The sequence below is a fragment of the Caenorhabditis remanei genome, chromosome III (genome assembly GCF_010183535.1).
Source record: "Caenorhabditis remanei strain PX506 chromosome III, whole genome shotgun sequence".
NCBI lineage: Eukaryota > Metazoa > Nematoda > Chromadorea > Rhabditida > Rhabditidae > Caenorhabditis > Caenorhabditis remanei.
In genome coordinates, this window is record NC_071330.1 from 4,100,411 (window position 1) to 4,119,590 (window position 19,180).

The 19,180-nt window shown below is 40.3% G+C and overlaps 4 protein-coding genes across 4 annotated transcripts; 3 read left to right on the forward strand and 1 right to left on the reverse strand.

The window, feature by feature from the left end:
• Positions 1 to 1,325: 1,325 nt before the first annotated feature.
• On the forward strand, positions 1,326 to 7,997 carry GCK72_008995 (uncharacterized protein; the record flags this gene model as incomplete). Its single annotated transcript, XM_053727157.1, has 10 exons — positions 1,326 to 1,490; positions 1,731 to 1,810; positions 3,109 to 3,215; positions 3,263 to 3,397; positions 3,630 to 3,721; positions 4,957 to 5,463; positions 6,942 to 7,187; positions 7,346 to 7,457; positions 7,504 to 7,806; positions 7,852 to 7,997. 10 exons carry the CDS (start codon positions 1,326 to 1,328, stop codon positions 7,995 to 7,997), a joined length of 1,893 nt encoding a protein of 630 aa, XP_053586734.1.
• A 367-nt stretch (positions 7,998 to 8,364) lies between these two features.
• Positions 8,365 to 11,472, reverse strand: GCK72_008996 (uncharacterized protein; the record flags this gene model as incomplete). The annotated part of the gene is made up of 6 exons (XM_053727158.1): positions 8,365 to 8,666; positions 8,720 to 9,755; positions 9,808 to 9,942; positions 9,990 to 10,116; positions 10,903 to 11,284; positions 11,382 to 11,472. The coding sequence occupies 6 exons, from the start codon at positions 11,470 to 11,472 to the stop codon at positions 8,365 to 8,367; spliced, it is 2,073 nt and encodes a 690-aa protein (XP_053586735.1).
• Positions 10,941 to 11,608, forward strand: GCK72_008997 (uncharacterized protein; the record flags this gene model as incomplete). The annotated part of the gene is made up of 3 exons (XM_003099414.2): positions 10,941 to 11,273; positions 11,323 to 11,455; positions 11,505 to 11,608. 3 exons carry the CDS (start codon positions 10,941 to 10,943, stop codon positions 11,606 to 11,608), a joined length of 570 nt encoding a protein of 189 aa, XP_003099462.1.
• A 4,417-nt stretch (positions 11,609 to 16,025) lies between these two features.
• Positions 16,026 to 18,797, forward strand: GCK72_008998 (uncharacterized protein; the record flags this gene model as incomplete). Its single annotated transcript, XM_003099426.2, has 8 exons — positions 16,026 to 16,088; positions 16,220 to 16,371; positions 16,432 to 16,578; positions 16,628 to 16,751; positions 16,802 to 16,993; positions 17,043 to 17,177; positions 18,401 to 18,662; positions 18,712 to 18,797. The coding sequence occupies 8 exons, from the start codon at positions 16,026 to 16,028 to the stop codon at positions 18,795 to 18,797; spliced, it is 1,161 nt and encodes a 386-aa protein (XP_003099474.2).
• Between the last annotated feature and the right edge of the window lie 383 nt (positions 18,798 to 19,180).

The following is a 19,180-nucleotide window of genomic DNA, read 5'->3' on the forward strand; positions in this document are numbered from 1 at the left end:
GTTTGTGAGTTTGACCAGATGTCCGCAATCTTCAAAATTGAACGTTATCCTTAAACAAATTTTTTTAAACCTTCAATTTCAGTCACCTCGATATAAATTTTTCTACAATCTTCCCATTTTCTCCGCTTATCCTTCTCCATCATCCCACAGATTAAACCCAGTTCTAACCGACTCGTCCTCTTCTTCTTCGCTTTTGCTTTATTTTTTCACTCCCCAGAGAATTTCAGATATCCCCCTCTCATAACGGAAATTCCCCTCGATTTTCTCTCTGTTTTGTTTGTTTGTTGTTCCTTGTTTTGTGATGAGTGTCAGTCTGTGTGTTCGTGTGTCCGGATGTCCACGAGGGGCACCGAAAGGGTTGAATGAAAGTTTTCGTCTATCTTTGGATCTGTGTTTCAGGGAATCTGGATGTCCGGTGATTCTTGATTTGTGGACAAACTGTGTTCCCGTTTTTTTTGCGTCTGTCTTTGCGTCCAAGTGTCCGGATGTCCGATTTTCCAAATTTCCGATTTTTCGAAAGACAACGGATCTCTTTTTCAGAATCTCTTTTTCTTCCCCAGATTTTGAAAATTCGGGAAAACCCGAAATTCGGGTTAGGCTTAAAATCCGAGAAAGACAGGCAGACAAGAAGCGAGGGAAGACCAAAGTCCGGAGAAAACTAGAATTTTAATGAAAAGTACAATCTAGAAAAGATTTTCAAAAAAAAATTAAAAAATCCGAAAAACCTTTTTTCTTCCCCGAATTTTGAAAATCCGGAGAAGAAAAAAGAGGAATTAAAAAGAGATCTTTGAGTCAATTTCTGCTTTTATAGCTGAACTAAACCAGGTTTTCTGATTCAGAATCTCTTTTTCTTCCCCAGATTTTGAAAATTCAGGAAAGAGCCGGAATTCGAGTTAGGCTCAAAATCCATATTTCCATATTAAGTTATAGAATTGCTTCTCCTTCCCAATCTTTGTCCCCTTCCCAAATTTTCTCAGAATTTTCTCGAAATCACCAATCCCCTAAACCTATATTTAAATTCGCCGTTTCGAAATCTTATCCTTCTTCTACCGCGTCATAGTTCCCCCTTCCCTCCGCTTTTTCTTGCGACGACGGCTCCTCACACTCCGCCGCGGCACGTCTATAATTACATGACTTGTGTGTGTATGTGCTCCGCGAGCAGCGGTTTCTCGCCCTTTTTCTTGAACACATCACTTTTTATTTTTATATTTCTTTTGTTACGAAATCGAGTGATCCATTCCATTTGCCTGCGTCTCTCTCTCAATCTCTCACTCCTGAAATCGTTATCAATGGAGCGCATTTCTCAAAAAACCAATTTTACAGGTATGGAAAACCACGTGGGCGAGAGGACGGTGAACATCTTCGGGAAGGTGTTCCCGCGGGACGCCTTCATGTGTCGCCTATTCTACCTATCGTTTTTCGCCAGCTTCGGAAGTCTTTTCCCTCTTCTAGCAGTCTATTTCAAGCAGTTGGGAATGACGGCGGCGCAGGTAATCGTTGGAAAAGAGAGGGGGCAGAGAAGCGAGAGTGTCTCGTTGTCTGCGTCTCTCATCTCTCATCTTGAGCAACAAAACTTTGAACAGTCATAACTCGCGATGGGGAAGAGCTATCAAAAAATTTTCAACTAATGAAATGTAGATAATTTCAAGGGCTACATTTTTCTTGTTTAAAATTTTTACCAATCTCCTTTCGTTTCTGAGATATCTGCATTCCAAAATATTCCACTTCAGGCCGGCTTCCTAATCGGTTCGAGACCCATCGTCGAATTCCTTTCGGGACCATTCTGGAGTCAGTTTGCCAGCCGATTCAGGTGAGGTGTTTGATCTCATTTATAGTGTGTGTGTGTGTCGTCAGATGTAACATAATAGGAGCGGCCCCCTCCCACCAAACTCGTCACTTTTTATGACGCCTCTGCACTTTTGGGGTCGGAGAGCGAGGAGGGAAGGGATAGAGAAAAGGTGCAACATTTGGACAAACCTCCGTACAGACAGACAATCAAAAATTGGACATCTGGACATCAAGAGAGACACAAAGACACACAACTCTACAGTTTTTGCGATTTTTCGGTGTTTAGGGGTCCTGTTCTTCAGACTTCTTGGCCGAGTTATTTTTAAAGAGATTCTAATCAGGGCTGTGCGAAAAAAATTTTCCGAAAAATTTTCGAAAAACTTTTTTTTCGAAATCTTGGTACCGAAAAAACCGAAAAACTTATTTTTTTCGAAAACTTCGGACCGAAAAAAATCGAAAAACTTTTTTTTTCGAAAAATTTTGACCGAAAAAACCGAAAAATTCGAAAAAAAAAGTTTCCAGAAAACTTCCTGAAAAATGTGTTTTTCGGGGGCAAAAATCTTGAAATTGTGTGAAAACTGTAGGTATTTCGAAGAAAGACTGATAGAAACCTGTTTTTGAGTAGAGAATTTCAAGAAAAATCGAAAAATCACTATTTTTGTAACTTAAATTTTGAAATTTCAGGCGAAATTTCCAAAATTTTTCGAACGGTTTTTTCGAAAATTATCCGAAAATTTTTCGTCCGAAAAACTTTTTCGAAAAGATTGCACCGAAAAATTTTTCGCCGTAAAATTTTTTCGGAAAATTTGGCCCGAAAAATTTTTCGCCTCAAAATTTTTCGAAAACCACCGAAAAAACCGAAAAAATTTTTCGCACAGCCCTCCGTTTTTTCCCTGATTCTAATCCAGAAATTCTGGTTCAATTCTGCTATAAAAGAAGGAATTAACTCAAAGATCTCTTTTTGATTCTTCTTTTTTCTTCTCCGAATTTTCATAATTCGGAGAAGAAAAAGGTTTTTCGGATTTTAGAATTTTTTTTCGAAAATCTTCTCCAGATTTTACTTTTCATAGAAATTCTAGTCTTCTCCGGACTTTGATCCTTCCTGGCTTCTTGTCTACTCCAGATTTTTCGTCTTTCTCGGATTTTGAGCCTAACTCGAACTTCGAGGTTTTACCGAATTTTCAAAATCAGAGGAAGAAAAATGAGATTCTGAAAAAGAGATTCGTTGTCTCTGAGCATTCGGATATCCAAAAAAATCGGACATCCGGACATCCGGGCACATGTGCGGACACTTTTTCTCTCAATTTCCCAATTTTTCAGAAAACAAAAGCTTCTTCTATTATTCTCCCTCGGCTCACTAGTACTCTTCACTCTCGGAATCGGACTGGTCCAACCAGTTACCCCGTACTGTATAGTTTATGTGCCAGGTCTGCCACACTTGGAGCAATAAATTTTACTCAACTTCCAGTTTCAGAAGGCAACAAAACATGTCAAACAATGTTGGCTCCAGCCGGAAAAATCGTTCGAGGCGGAGCACTCGGAATGCTCAAAGAGACACTTGTCGGAGGGTCGACGAAGCCGGCAAGACATCGGAGACAGACTCAGAATCGTAAGTTATACTGTAGCGGGAGAGAGGAGAGAGTGCAGAGAAGTCAGAGTGTCTCGCTGTCTGCGTCTCTCCTCTCTCTCTAACTTTGAACTCTTGTATCTCAATCCGTTTGGAATATTTCAAAAAGTTGTCAACTGATGAAATGTACGAAATTTCAAGCTCTACGTTTCATCAGTTGAAAATTTTCAGTCAGCGCCTTCAGTTTTTCAGAAAAACACCTTTTTATTTCCAGCTGTCATCGACAAAATCATTGATCTCAGTTCGTTCGACAGTGAAGAGGATACTGTAGCCGGAATCGCACCGGAGTATATTACAAGGGATAGAGTGAGTTTTTGATTGATATGAAACCGAAAAATGGAGCTTTAGACATCCGGACATGAGGACAGACAGAATTTCCTATATTTGAGATATCGAGATTCCGGAAATACTGAATTTCTAGAAGTCCAATTTTACTGGATTTTGAAAAATTTCCATTTTTCAAAATCTGATCCACCGGGATTCTGAATTTCTTGGTTTTCAACTTTTCAGTTTTCAATAGTTCTGAAATCATATCTTTGAAGAATTCTGAATATTGAAAATCTGAAATACCAAAATTTGATGAAATTCACGATAATAGGGCTCAAAAATCTCGCAAATTTTGAATTTTTGAGTTTAAGAACTACCTGAGATTCTGAATTCTTTTCGTAAAGTTTGGCTTCAAAAATTGTCATTTTATCTAAATTTTATACACAAAGATTTTGAAATTTTCAGAATTCAAAATCCCTCATCATTGAGAATTCTAAGATTTCAAGAATGAAAGTATCTAGAAATCTGAAAAAAATTACAAAACGTTGAAATTTTCCAACTCCGAATTTCTAAAAATCTGAAAATCTGAAATTCGGATATCAAAATTTCGAAGTTTTCGACTCCAGAAACAATCTAGGATTCATGAATCGATTCTGAATTTCCTGATTTCTGATTCTCTGAATTTCTAAATTCCTGTAAAAAGGACACTGAAATATTTGAGAGATTGAATCTCTAAGTACCAAAATTTCTAGAAATCGGAATCTCTGAAATTACAGAATCTTTGAGATTCTGATTTTTCATCAGTTCGAAAAACTAGACTTCGGATTCATCGTTTTTCAACACTTTGAAATGCTGAACTTATATTATCTCGGCGAAGTTCTTACAACGGCGCTCCACCGAAATGCCCTCAAAAAATGTCTCTTTTTCTCTGAGTCTCTCAATTTCGCACGCAATATTCTTCGGTTTCGGTAGAGCGTGGTTGTAAGAAGCGTGCAGTGCTAATATATTCTCCATTTCCGAAAAGTACAATCTAGAAAAGATTTTCAAAAAAAATTAAAAAATCCGAAAAACCTTTTTCTTCCCCGAATTTTGAAAATCCGGAGAAGAAAAAATAAGAATCAAAAAGAGATCTTTGAGTCAATTCTTACTTTTACAGCTAAACTGAACCAAATTTTATTTTTTTTATTTTTTTCTTCTCCAGATTTTGAAAATTCGGGAAAGACCCTAATTTCGAAAAGACCACACCTTCCGTATTCTAAACCTCTCTTTTCTAGGTCTGTAACTACAACGAAGAGAACTACGGAATCCTCGTCTCGCCACCCCACTCCACCCGTGTCTATCGTCAACCAGCCGTCGAACAATCCTTCATGCTCCTCCTCATTCTCATTTGTCTCTGTGAATTCTTCTCCTCACCCGCTCTCCCTCTAGCCGACGCGGCAACTCTTCACGCAGTCCGTGACAACCCGGCAGAATTCGGAAAGATTCGATTGATGGCGTCAGTTGGATGGGGTCTGGCTATGTTCATAATGGGTATCGCTCTCGATTACTCTGACACTTTCCGAAATCATCCATGTCCGGCTGAGAATACAACTGAGAAGAATTACACGTTATGCTTCGTCATGTGTGTGATATTCATGTTGGCTGCGATGGGATTGGCGAGTAAATTCAAATTCGACGATGATGTTCCCGCTCCCGGAGAAGTACATGGACTGGTTATGGATACGAGAGAAGCCGAGGTTTCTCATGTCGTTGCGGAGAAAGCGAGAGCAAGGGTTACACAGGTATGTGGCTGTACCGTAAAACCTTTAATAGAGGCGCAGCATCCGTTAGCAAAAGTTTGGAGCATCCTATCTCGGCTGTCTCTTAAAATATGAAAATGTTTTCAATTGAAGAATTATTTTATGACTATTTAGCTATATTTTGTCAGTTTACAACTTTTTGATTTTTCCTTTGGGAACCGAGATATACCGCTGCGAACGGGCACCGCTAGGTGCGCCTCTATTACAGGTTTTACGGTAATTGGAATACTTTAGGCTAGTAAACTATGGCAATCTAGCCGAAATTAATATGATTGGAAAGCTGAAGTCTTGAGGATTCTGAATCTGTTTTCAAAAATTGCCTAGTGTCAAAAATAACCGAGTGGTACTGCTTTTTGTCAGGGTCAAGGTAAAAGTAAAAGTGTCCTGAACAGAAATCATTATAACTCGGTTCAAATATAAATGTTATGAAAGTGTTGAAAACATATTCAGAATCCTCGTATTTCGAGCTTCTTGAAAATCTAAATTTTTTAAAGAAAACAATTTAAAAAACAGTGATAGATCCAAATATTTCATGCCTTGTGGTCTGGCCGGTAATCAGGGGACAGCACTCCAAGAGTTTATGGCCCCTAAATCCTTTGTTATTTTTTCTAAACATTTAAAAAATTAAAATTATTGAAAAGCTGAAATTATGAGCATTCCGAACTAGTTTTCAAATCTTATCTAGCACCCAAATGATCCGAGTTACACAAGTTTGAAATTTTACGAAATTTTAAGTGTACAATCTTAAAGCTTTAGAATATGTCTCGGTATGTTGTGATCACATACAGAATCTGAAGACATATTTGGATTTTTCATAGGTATCCCTTTTGTACATATCACTGCGATGTTGGTCATCCTTAAGTTTGCGGGACCAAAGTTTCTGAGTTTTCCATTTTGTCCAAACATGCCCAGCTTTGAGAACGCGTACCGATCTCACAAGTCTACCCAATACCCTAATATTTTGTTTAAACATTAATCGGAACTAGATCTTTATTTTTGTAGTTGACAACTTTTCAATGCGTGCCCACTCTAATAAGATACAGTACCGTGCAATAAGATATACAATTTGGCATTTTTCAGTAGAAAACGTCCAACTTTGAGAGAGCTTCAAGGTAATTCGGATTGTCCCATCAAGTAGACTTTTAATGAATCATACAGAACAAAGGTAGAGCTCCATTTTTGTAGTTGACAACTTTTTTGTACGGACATTCCCTAGAGAGTTATGGTGACTTTTAGGGAAAACTTAAAAATAACACTATTTTGCACTGAAGTGTGTCGATTTGAGGGAGAAATGCCTTTGTCGATAGGGAACTTTCGTACAAAAAAGTTTTCAACTGCAAAAATATATCACGAAATCCACTTTTTACAACAAGGAACACATAAAACATGTCCAGTGTTTCCCTGACCCTCTCATACCGTCTCAAACCCCTTTCCCTCAAAAAACCCTCCCCAATTTTCAGTCCGAAGGTGGTGGTGGAAGTGAGAACAGTCTTCTCCTTGCAATGAAGGCTCTCGCCAGTATGCACATCCTTCTATTCTTCGTCTCAGTAGTCGTGATGGGCGGTGGCGCCGGACTCGTCTTCAGTTTCCTCTACTGGCATCTTCAAGATATCGGCGGCTCGCCGGTCCTCTTCGGTATCCTTTCAGTCGTCAATCACGCTTCGGAGATCATCACTTATTTCTATGTCTTCAAACTTATTAATAAGGTGAGATTTTTTTTAATTGTTTGAATGAAAAGAAGAAAAAAAAGAAAAAGTTTTTGCCGTGGAGAGGACTCGAACCCTCGGTGGCAAAAGCGTTACCTGCTGCGCCACACGACCTCACTTTATTAACAACCCAAAGGTTGTGATAAACGTTCTTCCAGTACGGTCACGTCCGCGTCATGTATTTATGCCTCGCTGTCAACTTCTTCCGTTTCATGGCTCTCTCGATTCTTGACAACCCATGGATGGTGCTCCCTCTTCAGGTTTTGCAAGGTAACGCCCTGAACACTTAGTTCCAGATTTCCAATCTCATTTCCAGGTGCCTGCTTGGCGACCGTCTGGTCTTGTGCCTCTTCATACATCTCACTCGTCGCACCACCTCACGCCAAACAACACGCTCAATACGCTCTTCAAGTCGGCTACCACGGAATCGGAAAAGGAATCGGCTCAATCGTCGGGGGCTCCGTGATCTCGGTTATCGGATCACGTACCACATTCGTCATCTATGCATTGATCTGTTTGGTGACTTGTGCTGGAACTTTCGGACTGAATAAGCTATTCAAGTACGAAGGAATCAAGTATGGAGCTGGAAATTTCGAGGAAGAGGATATGGATATTATGGGTTTGTTATCAGATAAGAAATCCCTATCAAACTTATAAAATTTAGCACCACAAGGAGTGCCGATGGCTCGAGATGGAAAAATAACAGATGCTTTCAACGCGACGACTGTCGTGAATGCCAATTATGGAGCCATCGCACAAGAGGATCCAACACAAGACGCTTACGATAGGTACGTGTCGACGACACGTTAGACTCAATTGCTTAGGCTGTAATATGGAGATTAAAGCTAAAAGAAAAAAAGAAGCAATAAAAAAAGAATCAAAAAGACAATACAAAAAAAAGAACTCGCCTTAGATCTCACCTAGTTTTAAAAGTTAAAACATACGAAAAAAAAGCAATAATATTAATTTATAACAATTTCTAACTTATTTCTTTCTGTCACTTATTTTTTTCTGGAATAAACTTGTTTCCTCTGATTTTTTTCTTTGGTTTATTCAAAAATCAGGTGATAATCATATCTGGGGAATAACAAAACAACGAAGATGGATGATTAAAAGAGATAAAATCAACAATTTTAACAAAACAAAACGAGACGCAAAAATACCAGAATAAAAGTGATTAAACTGCCGCTGCTTTCACCAACTTGGCCTTCTTCTTCAGTTTCAGCGCATCGTTGCGATTGCGCTTGAATGAGGTCTTCATACTGTGATACACTCGTTGATGCTTCTTTGAGATCATCAACTCGCGCATCTTCAACTCTTGTCCCTTCTCGACTGTCTCGTGGAACTTCTCCTTGCTCTTCTTGTGCATTTGACCAACGGCAATGTGGATTCCCTTTGGCTTCTCTGGTTTCACTTCCTTTCTGCGCATTGGCAACTCGTCCATTGTCTTTGGAATAGCTGATTCGAGTTCGGACACGTCTGAAAATAAATAAATTAGAACAATTTCCAATAATAATTTATTTTTCACTTACCCTTGCCCATGCTTCTCAATTCTTCCAGTCTTTCGAATGGAATGTAGTCTCCAGCCTTTTCAGATGTGAACGGCGAAAAGTGCGGTGGAAGAGCAACTCCTGGCATATACCTCTCAGTCGGCAACTTTCTACGAGCATTCAAACAGTCAAACACCCATTGTGGCTGAATATAAAGTCGATTGACCTCCAACTTGTCCATCGGTCTATCCACGATGTGATGAGTGATGTTTTTGCTATCTGATTTCAGCTCAGTTGGTCCTCCTTCCCATCCAACAACTCCACCTCCATTTCTAATGATGAAAGTGAGAGCTTCCTTTGGACATTCACGATTCAGGTAAAACACTGATCCTTTGAACATTGTCTTGATACTTTTAGCTTCTCGGACTTTCTGTGCAAGAGCATCGGAATCTTCTCCAAGAAGATCTAATGGCTCATCCTCTTCAGTCTGTTCAACATCCTTTCTCTTTGCCAGTGGCTTCGCCAAACTGTAAACCTTCTCTTTGTAGTCTTCCGATTCCATCTCATCATTCTCAACAACTTGTCCAATCTGTGGTGGATAGAACAGTCCGATATCTTGATAGAGTTTGAAGTTGACGAATCCCAACATGGCGATGTAGAACTCGACGAAAGTGACAAGAACGGTGAAGTCAACATCAGTGACGTGTGGAAGACCACGCTCATGTGGTACAACCCATGTGATTTTCTCTCCGTGAATCTCAGCTTGATAGTAGATTCCTTTGATCGAGATGAATGTGTTGCGCAGAGATTGCGATTCAATCACGTAGTGCATGAACTCAGCGGTGAGCTTTCGGCAACTATCGATCATTCCTTCTTTGAGAACACGAGTATGTGGGAGCATGGCGAAAGTGAAACACAGCGAAAGAGCGTCATCCATATCACGGAGAGCTGATCCGAAGGTTGGGAAGCGCTCTTTTACGATTGTGTCGAGATTGTAAACTGGCTTGTTGTCATATAACTTCTTAATCTTGTCATCTTCTTTCTTTGCTTTCAGATGGTTCAGTTTACGCAGGAAGACCTGGAAAACAATATTTTAATGTAAGAAAAAAACTTATTTGAATATTTCAAACCTTGTAGTCTCTGAACTTGTTGATAATCGGTTCATGAGCCAGGAAATTGATGTCTTTGCGGTAATAGAACACCTTATTAGCGGTGGAACCCTTGTTTGCCTGCTTCTTGTGTGCTGGTTCATGAGGGTAGATTCCCTGAAAATAATATCCACTGAAATGAAATTCACAGTTGATTCACCTACTTTAATAATACACAATCGACGGAAGTCCTTGAGTGTGAGTTGGAGCTTCTTCAAAGCTTGCTTTCGTGACATATAAGCCACTGCAGCTCCGGCTGTGTATTTTTGTTTGAATTTGTCCTTCATTCTGCTGGAAAATAATTATTTAATGAGAAAAATGGTTATTTTGAAAAGCAAAACGAAGAAGACAATATGAGAAAGCTTAAATCAGATTTTTAGAACACTGTACAGAAATATAAATCAAAATCGACAAAACACAAACTCGTTTTTCGAAAAATAAAATACGCTTGATTAAAGCGAGTATTATCGATTTAAGATGATGGAATACAATAAAAACTATTCATTTTTCGATAGAAACTTAAATTTGAAAAAATCACTACGCAATTTCGTGTTGAAAACATCAAAATCAACAGAAATTGGTGTGAAAAAGCGACTTTGGCGAAAAATTGGCGACGAAAACCACTGCGGCGCGGAAAAGTGGGCGGAGACTTGGCGAGGCAGAAATGACGTGCCGCACGGTTTACATTTAGGTGAGTATCGACGCTTTATAACATGCGTGATACGGAGTGAAATCTTCACTTAGAAAAAATCTTTTTCAGAGCTTCCTTCTTCGTTCATTCTGCGTTTCATGAATAATTTTTTTTGGCTTTTTCTCATGATTTGTTGTTTTTATTTTATTTTCGTCATTTTTATTAGGAAAATTGCGGATTTTTTGTCTCTCTAGTGTCATTTTCGTGACAGAAATCAGCAAGAGTAGCCATTTTCTTGATGGAAGCCATCGTTAAATTTTCTGAGATTCCGATAGTTATTCGCGATTTTTATTTTAAATTTTTCGTATTTCGAATTTCGAATGACTCTTCAAGTCACGAAATGTTATTTTGTCTTTCTGAACGTCTCCGCTTTCGCAAGAGCTTACATTTTCAATTTTCGATTTTCAGGTAATCCACACAGATCATGAAGCTGATCGAGTCCAACGACACCGTTGTGTTCCCAGAGGGAGTCACCTTCACCGTCAAGAACCGCATCGTCCACGTCACCGGACCACGCGGAACCATCCGCAAGGACTTCCGTCACTTGCACATGGAGATGGAGCGCGTTGGAAAGAACACCCTTCGTGTTCGCAAGTGGTTCGGAGTCCGCAAAGAGCTTGCCGCTATCCGCACCGTCTGCTCCCACGTCAAGAACATGATCAAGGGAGTCACCCTCGGATTCCGCTACAAGATGCGCTCCGTATATGCCCATTTCCCCATCAACGTTACCCTTCAAGACGGAAACAGAACTGTTGAGGTGAGTTGTCTCTATAAATGTCATTATGAAATTAATTAATTGTTTTCAGATCCGTAACTTCTTGGGAGAGAAGATCGTTCGTCGTGTCCCACTTCCAGAGGGAGTCACCGCCACCATCTCCACCGCCCAAAAGGACGAAATCATTGTTGAGGGAAATGATCTTCAATTCGTCTCTCAAGCCGGTAAGAATATTATTCATTGAGTTTAAAATATTTATCATTTTATTTTCAGCTGCCCGTCTCCAGCAATCCACCGCTGTTAAGGAGAAGGATATCCGTAAGTTCCTCGACGGAATCTACGTTTCGGAGAAGACCACCATCGTCCAATCAGACTAAATACAAGTCGTCATTATTGTTAATGAATTTGTTATGAAAATTTATGTTATTGTTGCTCGAGGAAGAAAAGGATTACACATTAGGCGGCTTTCGCATTTTTCAGCAACATTTTCGAATCGTCGATCGGAAGAAAAAGTCGATTTTTTGTCCACATTTCATCAGTTTTTAGAAGCAACAGAGAGAAGCAGATTCTCTTGTAAACGAAATAGAAAGTATATAAAGTTATCTAGCGGTCTAACGCACTCTTCCCCTTGGACCCTCGTTGTCTGGCTGTCTCTTCACGCGTTCCTCTGTGGCTGGTTTCTCCAACTGCCCTTTTCTGCTTCTTACATAGGGAGGAACACTGCCTTAGCAGTGGTGGCGGGGGCATAGCTCAGCCGGTATGCTTCACGTCTCCTGGACGGAAGGGTAGTGGCTTCAGGAGTATGTTACACAGTATACTGTGTAACCCGTCGAAAGTTTTTGAATTTTTTTGCCTTTTTTGATTCGATTAGAGAGTTTCGATACCATTCATTGAGCTAGAATGTCAGATGAAAATTTTTTCAAACTTTCTAATTCAACTCCCCTATTCTTCTCAATCTTTAAACGCTGTCGAGAGCTGAAATTCCATAATTGTACTTTTATTCAACATTTGTCGCCACTGGGATTGAATCGAGCTCGACATCTATGTAATAAGTAGAAGTGTGTGCAGATAAAAACAGGGCTCGTGACGGTTAAGATGAGAAAGAAGAGAGTACAGACAAAAATACAGACTTGTCGGTGGTCTGGTTAGACATGATGATTGAAATTGGTGTAAAAATATGGAAATCTGGGCGGATCCAGGCTAAAATTCAAAAACTAGCAAAAATAAAATATTTGAAAATCTGAAAACATAGAGAATGAGAAATCTGGAAACCTAAAAAAAACCTGTAATTCTGTAACAAATCCGAAAATTGCACTTTTCTTGTTAAAGAGATTCGGAGGTAATAGAAATCTGAAAATCTGAAATTTTCGAATCTGAAAACCAAGAAACCCCTCGAAATCCAGAGCTTCAAACTCGAAAACCCGGATGTTGAAAAATCGCGGATACGGAATTAGGTATTAAACAATTCAATATGTACTTCATGTCACGAAAATTTGGAGCCCGTGAAATCAGAAAATGTGCAGAGGAGTTGGATATCCGGATACAAAGGAAACCCGACATTCTGGTGGGAGTGGTTATTCGATAATCTTCGAGCCAAAAAAAACTCTGCAAAATTTTTTGTGTGTTTTTTTGGTTCCATTGGAGTTTCGATGTCGTTCATCGCGCTAGAATTTCAGCTGAATTTTTTTTCAAGAGACTTTATTAGCCGAGCATTTTTATTACAACCGCGCTCCACCGCAAATGAGAGAGTATCGGCGATAGACGCAGAGTTTTTTCTCGCGCCGACACAGATTTTCAGTTTTTGAAATATATTCGCTATTTTTCAACATTTTTTCAGTAAATTATTAGGAAAAATAGCGAAAATAGGTCAAAAACTGTGAAAATCTGTGTCGGAGCGAGAAAAAACTCTGCGTCTCTCGCCGATACTCTCTCATTTGCGGTGGAGCGCGGTTGTAAGAGGGGTGGACTGCTAATAAATTGAGCCATTTTCCTTGTTTCATTCAGGTCCAAATTTGAAAGTTTCATCCCTAAAATTGCAATTGTCCGATTCGTTCTTCTATGTATTCTTGGTGTTTGCGGATTTCAACCACTCCATCCTCTGAAAGCAAACCACGCCCCTTTTCAGTTGTCTCGGCAACCGCCAAGAGGGGCATTGGTTAATACATAAAACTAAAGAAAGAGGAGAAGGAAAAGGGCGTGGTTTATTTTCAGAAGCGGGAGGTTTAGTCCGCAAGTACTAATAGTAAGTGTCGAGAAAATTCATTTCGATAACATACGTATGCTGTGGAATAAGGAGATCCGGACTCACAGGTCGTTTTTTTGTCCTGACATTAGCAGAGCTGTCAAGACGCAGATTCGAAAAACATCAGTTTTTCTAATTGTCTTGAAACTTTCTGTGTTTATCTATGGGATCTTCTGATCTGATTCTGAAACATAGTCTGAATTTTCACCAGAAATGTAGCGTTTTGTAAAAAAGTTCCTCCAAAAAAGTTCGATGCCCAAAACAAGAAATCCTGAATCAGGTCCGATCCATAAACCTAAACCTTAACCTGTGACACGTTCGGGAAAAGTTAGACCTGGAAAATCTGAAAATTGAAAACGTTTCCGGATCCTAAGATACTTTTCAATTATCGATATATCCGGATTATCTAACCTTCTGTCTTTGAGCCACCTAGATTCTTCCTAAAATCGGATTACCCAAACACCTCATGATAGCCGCTAGAGACCTCCAACCGTGGCTATTAGTATAGTCCATCTCTCAGTCTTCTTTCCCCATTTCCTTCCTGCCGTCATCACCACCATCTCCTCTGTTTCTGTCTCTATACACACCTCCAAAAATCACAAGCTATCTTCAAAACCAACCATTTTCTCCTCTCTTCTTCCTCAACACCGCTCCGTGCGGCAACACAGTGAGAGAGAGTAAGAGATACAACCCGACCCAAATGTGAGAGTGTCTGTGGTTGCCCCTCTTCATTTCAACCGAATATTGTCTGTGTTCCCCCTCACCGGCTCTCCTCGGATTCCACACTCTCTCCATCCCCCCGATAGCACCGGTGCGCTCGAAGCGGGCCTTCAGACGACGGACGAGAGAGTGTGAGAGAGAGTCAAGAAGACGATGAGACATAGACGACCAAAGAATAGTGTGAGTGTATGTCCTCTCGCCGTGTGTCAAAACGACTGGAAGCAGTCAGTGGTGTCTCTGGATCCTCTAAACCATACGCGTGTTCGGTCCTCTTCCCCCTCTCCCAACTCTCTGCTTCTCTCCATTGTGTCCTTTTTCCGTTGTTCTCGCCGCGGCTTCTGCGTCTCCCTCCTGAAGTCTTCGTCGTCTCGATGAGGCACCTCGATCATCGTAGAGAGCCCCGCCCCCTTTTTTCGTCAAACATCATCTGCTCCTCTCTCGCTTTCTCACTTTTGGTATAGAGACACACATTCTCATTTTCACTTTTTCAGATTGTCCGCTTTCTCTGCTATATCTACAGGATGGAAGAGGTTCAAGTGGAGGTGAGTCCTACCGTATACCCCAGGGTCTGGGATGATATGGGATGGGGTGGGGGATGGGAAGGTGTAGTAGGTACTAGGATCTAGGTTTTTGCAAAAGCTACCGTATACCTAGCTAGGTCTTGCAGTTTTTCCTGATCTAGGATATAAGCTAGATCCCGCTAAGTTCGAAGGCTGAGCCACCGCGAGCTCTAGGGGTCTCGCCTATCCAGGATCTATCTAGGACATGCCCAGCATACCAACTGTCTCCGTCAGACTTTCTCGAGTTGTGTTTAGAATAGTTGTGCTGAGTACGAGTACGAGTACGCAACACCCGCCCGGTGTTTCTGTTGCCACCCAGCGCGCACCAGCCGTCGCGTCGCTAACGGCGCTCGCGTTCTAATAGAGCGTAGATGTAACTAAGGTCACAAAAACTGACGTAGGGAGGAAATCATGAGGTGTGTTGAATTGGGCTCTAGAATTTGTTTGGTATCGAGAGCATAGGAGATTTGCCGAGGCGTGGGACTTGTGGTGGGTGTGAGACTGGAAATCATAAGATTTTGATATTTTTAGAGTTTTTTAGTCAAGTTTTCAAAAACATATTCAATATCCAACAGAGTTTAGCCGTATGGCACCACATACATGTTGCTGCAAAATGACCTTCATTTCTCGGCGCTTGCTAACTTACAGTAAATGTCGAAAAACTATGAACAATCTCATATTAGTAAAGAGCTGACGTCATGAGGATTCTGAATCTTTTTCCAAAAGTCATCTAATTTTGGAATGAACCGAGATACAGGACTTTCCGTGACCGGACTTTGCTTTCTCACATTGTTGCTATGAGACAAATTCACATGGAATAAGCTTTAAAACTATGTAAAACATTTTTGGGAATCTGAAGGGGTTTAGACTACGAAAACCAACTCGGAGAGCGCTCATGGCAACTGACCGCCCGTTTCCCACGGCTCAAATTTTTTGTGACTCGTGCTCTATGCGTAAAATACTTACTCAAATGGAAAGCTCAGGCCATGGGGATTCTGAATCTGTCTTCAGAATTCGTCTAGAATTAAAATGAGCAAAGATACAAGGCTTTAAGAACCGGGTACTGTAACCAGACAGACGAGAAGTACGCAAATTCAAACCCGTATTGCTGTGCACAGATTGAAAAATATAATCAAAATCCTCACAACGTTAGCTTTCCATTTATATACATATTCATACTGAATCCTTGAATCCTAGAAACATGGACGGAGCCAAAAATTCCTGGGTTACTGTACCCCAATCCACTGTTAGTTACAGAAAGAAAAACCTAAAATGACACCGCTCACTCTGGTCCGAAACCTGTTAGCTCATTGGAAACGGTCTCATGAGGACCAAGTGAGTTACTCTCCATAGCTGTCGTACTGTATCTATTGTGAAGTTTCCTTTATAATCTGTTTCACTTCTCAACTTACTATCCAGTCTATTGCACGTGTTTCTATTTCTTCTGTTTCACCCAATAAATTCAGGAAATCTCCTCCACTTCCGAACAAGAAGTCAAGGAGCACATCGATCCGGAACTCATGGAGCCAGACTGTGAGCCAGGACACTTGATTTGTGTTCCACCGGAGAGACATCCCGATCCAAATATTCAAGAGATTGTTCAGAAGGATTACTTGAGGTAAATTCGTTATCATTAGAATGCTTCTCCAAAGCACCAGAGCATCATAAATGTTTTCAGAAAACTGGCTATCAAAATTTGCGAAAACGCTCGTCTCAACAGCATGGCTTATCAGGGAAGCCAGGAGCATCAAACCGTATCCGTCCATGTCTGTACCGTTGTCGCTCAATTCCGCGCGGATTCAAACATCGGAATGACTACTATGAGGTAAAAAGCGCTCTATCGTAATCCGCTTGCCAAAGTCCAATATTTTCAGATCCAACATTCTCAAAAATCCAATCGTCTTACCTGGAATGGATTATATTTTTGCTGCCAGTCTCCTCTTCGAATACATTCTTTCGGAGTACGACTACAATCTGGTGTTTTTCACACCAAGATCGGTGAGACCAATTTCTGAGCCCTCTAGTCTCCATAACTCTCTCCATTCCAGATTATGATATCCGTTGGCTTCCCAACTCGTCGTATCTCCACGGATGTCTTCGGCTACGATTCGACCAAACCGGAGACTGAACAAATGCTCCAACGATGGATGAGCCATGTCTCAAATGTCAGACACATCCATATTGGAAATATTGAAACTCCCGAGCAGGAAAATAGATGTGCCGCTATATATGAGCAATATGTAAGAACAAAAAGTGTGAGATGATAGAAAATAAGAAAACTTTTTGCAGTTTGAAGGTAGAATCGAAGGAGTTCAAGGGGATAATGTCTCCAAAGCTTTGTGCGAAACGTTTCGCATCATGCATCCAAGCTTAGCATATCATTCGGACTCGATTTCGATGAAACTTGTGATCAACTGGATTATGGTAAGAGAGGGAAAGAAGACAAGACTTCCTTGATAAGTTCAAGATTAAAACTTAACTAATGACTTTCCATGGGTCCAAACTTTGACCTCGTTTTTTTCCCAATAGTAGACCTCGAGCGCAAAAACTGAATATGTATTTGAAATCAGCGTTATCTGAGCTTTCCAGCGATATAGGTAACGTCCCATACCTCCTAACTGACTTCATGACCTTCCCTAGTTTGTAAACAGTTATAAAGCAATTGCGCTGCGTTTCAACCAATTCCCAATTTAGACCAGATCATTGTCATGATTTTAATCATTTAAATGTTCTCACTTTGCTGATTCCAAAAATATAATATTCATTGAACAGTGTTCTAAAATGAGTGAGTAACGGCTATTTGAAAAATTTCTTTGTTGCAAACTTCAAATGCATGTACATAACTCCTTTCTACATAATCGCATAAGTTTCATTATAGAAACTTTCGAAATGTCTTAATTAGCTTAATCGATGCATACTGTCGAAAAAATAAAGTTTCGACAAGGATTTTCAAAAAACATTTCGCCGGCTGGAACATGCAAGCGTATAAAGTTGTGGGCGGAGCTTAAACTGCAGGCGGCGCGGTTCTTAATTTGTAAAAACTGGAATTAGAACCGCGCCGCTTATTTAAGCTTGCAGTTTAAGCTCCGCCCACGACTTCCTGCGCTTGCGGGTTCCAGCCAGCGACATTTTTTTGAAAATCCTTGTCGAAACTTTATTTTTTTGACAATAGCTGTAAAATATTTTTCTATGACACTTCCAGAACTCCTTTTAGAGTACGGCGTACTACCAAATTTTTGTATCCCATTTCACATTTGCTGTCTAGACTTGGCTCAACACTATTGGAGCCACAAATTTATTGCCTCCTACAATTCCAAGAATGTAGATCTGAAAGTACTTGCTGGTGAGAACACTCGTGCCAATATTCAAATGTTTGGGTTAATACCTATTCGTCGGTGGCTGACCGCTCGTTCAAAGTTCGACCCGGTGACGAGGTGTGGGTCTCGTTGCGGAATTTCGATTTCGGCGGCTCTCTTCCGTACTTTACCCATATGAAGCTTTTAAAGTACGGTACTCGCAACGAGAACCCACACTCCGTCTCCGACATTCAAAAATCTGCTTATGTTAATTCTACAAAACAGTTTTTCCGAAATTAAGACCATAAAAAGTTCGTATTAGGCAATCAACCACACGTTTTTCTTTCTCAGGGATGGATCAACAACAAAGAAACCTACAAACACCTCACGGAAGTCCGGTTCAGCAGCCGATCCGAAGAATTCAACTACTCCAATTTCTTCAAATGGCTGTCAATAGACGAATCTTCTTTGCCTGCAAGAAACAGATTGCAGTTGCAAACTCCAGATAAACGACAATGTTGTGTATACGTTCACGATACTGGTGAAATTCAATTTTTCACCGGCGGCGACTATGAATTGATGACTTATAACAAACATCCATTCGGTCCAGATGGTTAGTCCTAAACTTAAGATTTCTGAAAACAAATATTATATTATTTCAGGTCTGATCGACATCAACGTTCTGTACAAAAGATATGTAATGATGGATCACTATGACTCAGAGTGTACCAACTTCTACGACTACTAAACTACCGGAAAATCTCAAAAAACAATAAAAATCTCCAGCTGCAAAGCTGCTCATTCGCATCGTTTAATCTGATCTCTACCTCTATCCCAACTTTTTTTTTCTCAACTTTTGTTGTTTGTAAATTTTTTAATTTGTAACATTTTTGGGATAGTGAGTCTCCTAATCTATTTGTACATAATTTCCTCCCGCGCTCTACTGAAGTTCGATAGAGCGTGGTAACAAAATCTTTGCAATGACACACCACCTCTAGTCGTGGATTGCCATCCCCACGGATTGCCATTCAACCATTCCAAAACTCATTGTATTTCACTTCCCTTGATTCCAATAGAGCGCACTTGCTCTGTCATCTCTTCTTTATCAAAATCCACATCTCCCCCTCCCCA